The 7,258-nt window shown below is 45.1% G+C and overlaps 1 protein-coding gene across 5 annotated transcripts; it reads right to left on the reverse strand.

Annotated features, from left to right (window-relative positions):
- Positions 1-429: 429 nt before the first annotated feature.
- Positions 430-6,700, reverse strand: LOC115364864 (TELO2-interacting protein 2-like). 5 transcript variants are annotated; one of them, XM_030059515.1, is made up of 10 exons: positions 6,552-6,700; positions 5,705-6,229; positions 5,437-5,618; positions 5,282-5,339; positions 4,809-4,937; positions 4,521-4,613; positions 3,368-3,561; positions 2,986-3,129; positions 2,391-2,550; positions 430-877 (listed from the first exon to the last, which is right to left on the reverse strand). In XM_030059515.1, the coding sequence occupies exons 2-10, from the start codon at positions 6,221-6,223 to the stop codon at positions 791-793; spliced, it is 1,566 nt and encodes a 521-aa protein (XP_029915375.1). In that variant the 5' UTR covers positions 6,224-6,229; positions 6,552-6,700; the 3' UTR covers positions 430-790. The 5 variants fall into 5 exon arrangements, with proteins under 5 accessions (XP_029915375.1, XP_029915376.1, XP_029915377.1 ...); XM_030059516.1 differs by having other exon boundaries at positions 6,565-6,691; XM_030059517.1 differs by having other exon boundaries at positions 6,545-6,690.
- Positions 6,701-7,258: the final 558 nt, after the last annotated feature.

Genomic DNA, 7,258 nt, shown 5'->3' on the forward strand with positions numbered 1-7,258 from the left:
AATATCAATAATCCAAATTAATCTCTGGAAGAAACATTATGACTCTCTGGCATTTCTGCTTTATTTGGCAGTGACGGTAGAGACAGGAGGGGTAAGCTCGTCACAACCCCTCAGTCTGCTCTCTCTGAAACTGCCTCTGTTTTTCCAAAAACGACATGATATTTTTCAGGGACTGAGGTTATTGACAGCCTGGGCTCCAAAGACATGGACATCTGTCCCTCCTCTGTTTCACTGTCAGACCCGGGATCAACGTTTGACCTGGACTCGTTCCAAATCCAGAAAACCAGCCAGAAGAAGAAGAATATTCAGTCTGATGCTTCAGTGAGGAACAAGACAAGGATGTCCACTCTCCCCTTCATCGTTTGCCATTCATAAACTAAAGTTAACTGAACTAAACTAAAAACTAAACTGAAGTGAACTGAGGTGAACTGAGGTGAACCACGTGCAGCAGCTTTTTATTGACCAAAACAGAAAAACAGGAAAACAAACAGCAACAACACAAACCTGGAACATGTGAACCTGCACCGGCAGATTTTTGTTTTTATCTTGTTTGAGACTGAACGGCTCGTTGCCATGGAGATTTTTTAAATCGTTCACAACACGGTCATGAAGACGAGCAGCAGCCATTTTGCTGAGTCACTTTAAACGGCGTCCTGAGTCGCCGGGACGCTGTGATGTCACAGGCACAACCCCTCCGACCCGTCCGTCTGTGGTCCTGGTCACCATGGCAACATCAGAGTGGCAGTGTGTGTGTGTGTGTGTGTGTGTGTGAGGTTCCAGGTGTGCGGCGTCACCTCGGTGTCTCCATGGTTACTGTCGCCAAGCAGCTGAGCACGTCGGGGCTGACGCAGCTGCTGTCCACCTGCTGCAAGAGAGACTGACAGAGAGAGAGACAGGTGAGCCCCCCAGGCTCTGCAACAGGGATTAATAATCTGAGATTACACAGCCAGATTTAAAACAAGGCGGTGCTCTGCTGACAGACTGCTCCTGGTCGACTGGTTTAAACTGAAATTAAATAATCAAATAATTCGAGTTCATAAACACAATTTTTGCAATTTTCTGTTTTTTTTTTTTTTTTAATTTTGTGGTCATTTTCTATCAATTTCCTTGAAACCTTTGATTAATTTCTTGCTAATATTCAGGTCATTTGTTACTGATTTGCAAGGCTGAGCCCTCCCCCTGACAGGTGACACCCCTGGAGCAGGTGAGCCACCGGGACGTCCCGTCAGGCGTCACATGTTTAAGCTCAGAGTCAGACTGAGGAGGAACTTTAAGTATAAAGTTTTAGTATGTACTTTACTTTTTACTTTTAGTATGTACTGTACTTTTTACTTTTAGTATGTACTGTAATTTTTACTTTTAGTATGTGCTGTGCTTTTTACTTTTAGTATGTACTTTTAGTATGCACTGGACTTTTTATTTTTAGTATGTACTGTACTTTTTACTTTTAGTATGTACTGTACTTTTTACTTTTAGTATGCACTGGACTTTTTATTTTTAGTATGTACTGCACTTTTTACTTTTAGTATGTGCTGTGCTTTTTACTTTTAGTATGTACTGCACTTTTTACTTTTAGTATGTACTGTACTTTTTACTTTTAGTATGTACTGCACTTTTTACTTTTAGTATGTGCTGTGCTTTTTACTTTTAGTATGTACTTTTAGTATGCACTGGACTTTTTATTTTTAGTATGTACTGTACTTTTTACTTTTAGTATGTACTGTACTTTTTACTTTTAGTATGCACTGGACTTTTTATTTTTAGTATGTACTATACTTTTTACTTTAAGTATGTACTTTTAGTATGTACTGTACTTTTAACTTTTAGTATGTACAATACTTTTTAATTTTAGTATGTACTGCACTATTTACTGTTAGTATGTACTGTACTTTTTACTTTTAGTATGAACTGTACTATTTACTTTTAGTATTTACTGTACTTTTTACTTTTAGTATGTACTTTTAGTATGTACTGTACTTTTTACTTTTAGTATGTACTTTTAGTATTTACTGTACTTTTTACTTTGAGTATGTTCTGTACTTTTTACTTTTAGTATGTACTGTACTTTTTACTTTTAATATGTACTGTACTTTTTACTTTTAGTATTTACTGTACTTTTTACTTTTAGTATGTATTTTTAGTATGTACTGTACTTTTTACTTTGAGTATGTACTTTTAGTAAGTACTGTACTTTTTACTTCTAGTATGTACTGTACTTTATACTTTGAGTATGTACTTTTATTATGTACTGTACTTTTTACTTTGAGTGTGTTCTGTACTTTTTACTTTTAGTTTGATTTAAAGCTGACAGGCAGGAGCAGCACAAGAGAACAGGGGTGTGTTGTGTGTGTGTGTGTGTGTGTGTGTGTTGTGTGTGTGTGTGTGTGTACCTGCAGCTGTGTGTGAGCGCAGCGGTCCAGCAGGGCGACACACACTCGGCTCTGCTCCATCAGCTGCTGTCGGGCTGCAGCCGTCGGCTCGCAGTCGGAGGAAACGTCGAGCAGCAGCCGCAGCAGACAGCGCAGCAACACACACACCCGGCCGGCCATCCTGCACACACACACACACACACACACACACACACACACACACACACACACACACACACACACACACACAGCTTGTTATTATAATATCTATATATGTTTCTGGTCATTTTCTTTCTCTCTGATGGTCTGTAATCTGTTTGACTTCCTGTGATTATTTCACCGACTTTCTGCTGTTCTTGTTTTTTTTGGTTTTTGTTTTCGTTCTTATCGTCTCGTTTCTGCTGATTTTCTTTCCTCATTTTCATTTCTCACTGCTTTACTCGTCGTCTTTTCCCCATGAAGTCAGGTTCATACTGGATCACAGTTTAAATGGGAAGCTTAAATTTAATCTCAATCTGGTTTTAGAGTGACGACTAAACTGAGGTTTGGTGCAGCAGAAATGAACTGAATGTGTGTGTGTGTGTGTGTGTGTGTGTGTGTGTGTGTGTGCTCTGACCTGGGCCAGGCGACCTCCACAGTTCTCTGCAGCGCCGTCAGAGCGGCCAATCGGCTCGTCTCGTCCGGAGGGTCTCCGACCTCCAGGTATCCCAGCAGCACTCGCTCCACCCGCCTCAGGTGTCTGCACACGGCCACGCCCATCCTGCAGCAACCAAACACACACACACATCAAAACACACACACACACACACACACACATCTTGCAGCAACAACACACACACACATACACACATGCAGCCCTGCCTGGCTGTCCAGCATCACCAGGAGTACAAATCAAACTAACCCTGAGTCCTCTCTCACACACACACACACACACACACACACACACACACACACACACACACACCCACACACACACACACACACACACACACTCTGACCTGTCTATGTAGAGCGGCAGGGCGGTGGCGTAGACGCGCCGCAGCGCCACCTTGCTCTCCGCCTCCATGTGGGTCAGGAGCAGCCGCAGCACGTCGTCATGGCGACAGGGCTTCCTGGGGGGGCGGGCGGGGGCGAGCGAGGCGGGGGGCTTCTCCAAAACCAGCAGCAGGTCCAGCAGACAGGACAGGACGAGCTGCAGAGAGAGAGAGAACACACAGCTCCTGTCCTTTACCTTCAAAAACTAAGTACTGTACTTTTTACTTTTAGTATGTACTTTTAGTATGTACTGTACTTTTTACTTTTAGTATTTACTGTTAGTATGTTCTGTACTTTTTACTTTTAGTATGTACTGTACTTTTTACTTTTAGTATGTACTTTTAGTATGTACTATACTTTTTACTTTTAGTATGTACTGTGAGTATGTTCTGTACTTTTTACTTTTTGATATGTACTGTACTTTTTACTTGTAGTATGTACTGTTAGTATGTACTGTACTTTTTACTTTTAGTATGGACTTTTAGTATGTACTGTACTTTTTACTTTTAGTATGTACTGTTAGTATGTTCTGTACATTTTACTTTTAGTATGTACTATACTTTTTACTTTTAGTATGTACTGTTAGTATGTTCTGTACATTTTACTTTTAGTATGTACTGTACTTTTTACTTTTAGTATGTACTGTTAGTATGTACTGTACTTTATACTGTTAGTATGTACTGCAGCTTCCCTTACAAAGTATGTTTGTAATAAAGTGACATGATGATGCTTACATGCAGTTTTATCCCTCACAGTGTGAACCTGCATTTTCCTGTCAGTGATATTTTCATAGTTATTATTATTAGGAATATGTGGGCGTGGCCTGTACACGCAGCTCAGTCAACGTGACGTAACTTCTGCTGCAAAGGATTGTGGGTCAGAATGGCCAGAGCAGCATGCTGACATGCAGACTGTGAAATCTGACCTGTGTAGTAGAACATCCTGGTACTCTTGGCATACTGCATCTGACATACTCAGTCTTTTTCCTGCATACTAAATAGTATGCTAGTATGGGGGCAGGAGTCAGGTGACACTTTCTACCGAATCACACACACTCCAACCACCAGGGGGCACGCATGCTGCACTGTGTGTGTGTGTGTGTGTGTGTGTGTGTACCTGTATGACGGAGGCCTCAGTGGTGTACAGGTGTTTGTACAGGGCCTGGTACAGAACCTCTGCTCTGTTGTACTGACGGAGCTCTGCTGCAGGCTGCACACACACACACACACACACACACACAAATCATCATCATCACCTGATTCAGATATTAATTGGATTGAGTGAATACCTGTGTGTGTGTGTGTGTTCGTGTATGTATATGTGTGTGTGTGTGTGTGTGTGTGTGTGTGTTCGTGTATGTATGTGTGTGTGTGTGTGTGTGTGTGTGTGTGTGTGTGTTCCCACCGTGTTGAGCACTATGTGGTGCACACAGCGAACTCCCAGCATGCAGTTCTCCGGTCTGTAGTGGTCTGAGAGCAGGAGGGCGGGGGGGAGGAGGCGGGGCAGGTGGGGGGAGAGGGCGGGGCGGCTCACCTGCACACACAGGTCACATGATCAGGTCACATGATCAGGTCACGTGATCAGCGATCAATACGATCAATACTTTGTGTCATGATCAGTGATACTAAGCCCCGCCCCCACAACGCCAACCAGCCAATCATAGCTGAGTAAAGCCTCAGAGCCCAGTCTGACCTTAGCAACAGTAACTAAGGGGGGCGGGACTTGAGGATCGGCCAATCAGAGCGGGGTGATGTTCTAAGATTATCTGGGATTTGGGGTGTTACCATGGCGATGTCAGAGGTCTGTTATCTGATTATTGATTATTGATTATTGATTATTGATGACGTTAATAATCGTCTCATTTCCGTCCCACTGACCTGCAGGAGCGTCGATGAGAACACAAACTTCACCGCCTCAGAGCGCTGCCACGTGTCCCTGCACACACACACACACACACACACACACACACACACACACAGGTCAGTCTCCATGGAAACGGTGAGGCGGCGGCGGCGGGGAAACACAAACTCACTTGTTGAGTTGGGGCTGCAGGACGTCCAGGACGCCTCCCAGCATGCCTCTGCTCGTCCCCTCCCCCTCCTCTTCATCCCCCATCAGGAAGTGGGCGGGGTCTCTCCAGCGCCCCGCCCTCAGCAGCGCCCCCTGCAGGCCGGCTGCAGCCTGTCTGGAGGCCGGGCTCGTCCACGGCGCCACCTGCAGGAGAGAACATCCACCTGCTGACAGCGTCGAGAAAACACACACACACACACACACACACAGTGCAGCGAGGCCCCGCCTACCTGCAGGTGAGTGACAGCGAACACGAAGCAGGGCGGGGCCACAGCGTGCAGCAGGGAGCGCGAGGCCCCGCCCCCAGCCTCGCTCTGACACCGTCCCAGTCTGACCAGCAGGGCGGCGAGCGCCGAGCACACCGGGCGCGCTCGCTCCGGGACGTCCCGGTAGCCGGAGGCGGGGGGCGGGGCGTCCGGCTCGCAGAGCGGCAGAGCGGCGCGGCCAATCAGAGCGGAGGCCACGGCGACGAGCGCCGCCTGATTGGCCGGGTCCGGACGGAACAGCCAATCGGGATCGGCCGTGCGGAACAGCTGCTCCGCCTGGCCAATCAGAACGTCCGAGGCTTTTTCATCCTCTGCACCAATCAGCTTCTCCTGCAGCCGAGCCAGGACCTCTGTGATTGGAGGAGGGAGCTGTGGGGGGCGGGGCTTCTCCGGCGGTGATGATGATGATGATGATGATGATGATGATGATGATGATGATGAAGGAGGGAGGGTGAGCTGATGGAGCAGAGAGGACAGATCCATCCTGAGCTGCAGGGGAAAGGAGGAGGAAAGACGAGAGAATGAAGGAGAGGAAGAGAAGAAACAACAACAACAACAACAACAACAACAACAACAACAACAACAACAAAACAACAACAACAGAGAAACTTTATGGACCCTCGAGGGGAAACAGTCACTCAGAGGAATCAGATTACAGCAAATATGGAAACCTGTGCCGACAAATATTAAAATATTACAACACACACACACACACACACACACACACACACACACACATTTCCTGTGATAAAAGCTCACGGGTTCTGCCAGCCTGACGGTGTGACGTCACGGGACGCAGCTGACCGCTCACCTGCGCTGCTCACCTGCGGACGTGCACGTGAACAAAATGATTTGATGACGTGAATTCACGTTAATGAGGGAAGAGTCGCTGCTCGTGGCCGCTGCTGCTGACGGACAGCTTACCGGGACGGACCGAGCGCGTTCAAACACCGTCCGGCTGGGTACAAGACCCAGGCGGAAAGGTTCCTACTTTTGGTTCCTATCCTCTGACGGTGTGTTGGTGTATTATTTATTGATTTTATTTTTTATTTACTTAATTTTTCAACTTTCAAAGCTGGAGACCCCTGTTCTGCAAATAAAACACTGAAAACACACACACACACACACACACACACACACAAGAAATGGACAAATGAATTAACAACTTCTTTTTTTATTTTAAACAATGTATATTAGAATATATTAAAATTTGAGAAGTTACAAAACCCAACCAAAATATTCAAAATGCGAAATAAAGTGAAAATATTGAAACAATAAAAGCAACAAACCTGATTAAAAAAAACAAATAAATAAGAATGAACAATCAACTTGAGTGTAAAATATTGAGAATAAAGTTAAAAGTGCAAAAGTGTAAACTACAGTCCAAAGCAAGAAGCTGAAGATGCTGTTTGTTCTGTTCAGATGTGCTAAACACCTTCAGTAATGCCCTGAAACGATAATCTTTGAAATGATTTTTTATTCTTAAATCTAAGGCTCTTAAGGTACATTACATGTCTC

This window comes from Myripristis murdjan, chromosome 9, assembly GCF_902150065.1.
Source record: "Myripristis murdjan chromosome 9, fMyrMur1.1, whole genome shotgun sequence".
NCBI classification, from domain to species: domain Eukaryota; kingdom Metazoa; phylum Chordata; class Actinopteri; order Holocentriformes; family Holocentridae; genus Myripristis; species Myripristis murdjan.

Excerpts from the sequence above, each read along its gene's own strand:
- LOC115364864 (XM_030059515.1), bottom strand. The coding sequence starts at position 6,223 with ATGGATCTGTCCTCTCTGCTCCATCAGCTCACCCTCCCTCCTTCATCA. Across the intron at positions 5,619-5,704 it reads TCGCTGTCACTCACCTGCAG|GTGGCGCCGTGGACGAGCCC; the intron begins GTAGGCGGGGCC and ends TCTCTCCTGCAG. Across the intron at positions 4,614-4,808 it reads ACCACATAGTGCTCAACACG|CCTGCAGCAGAGCTCCGTCA; the intron begins GTGGGAACACAC and ends GTGTGTGTGCAG.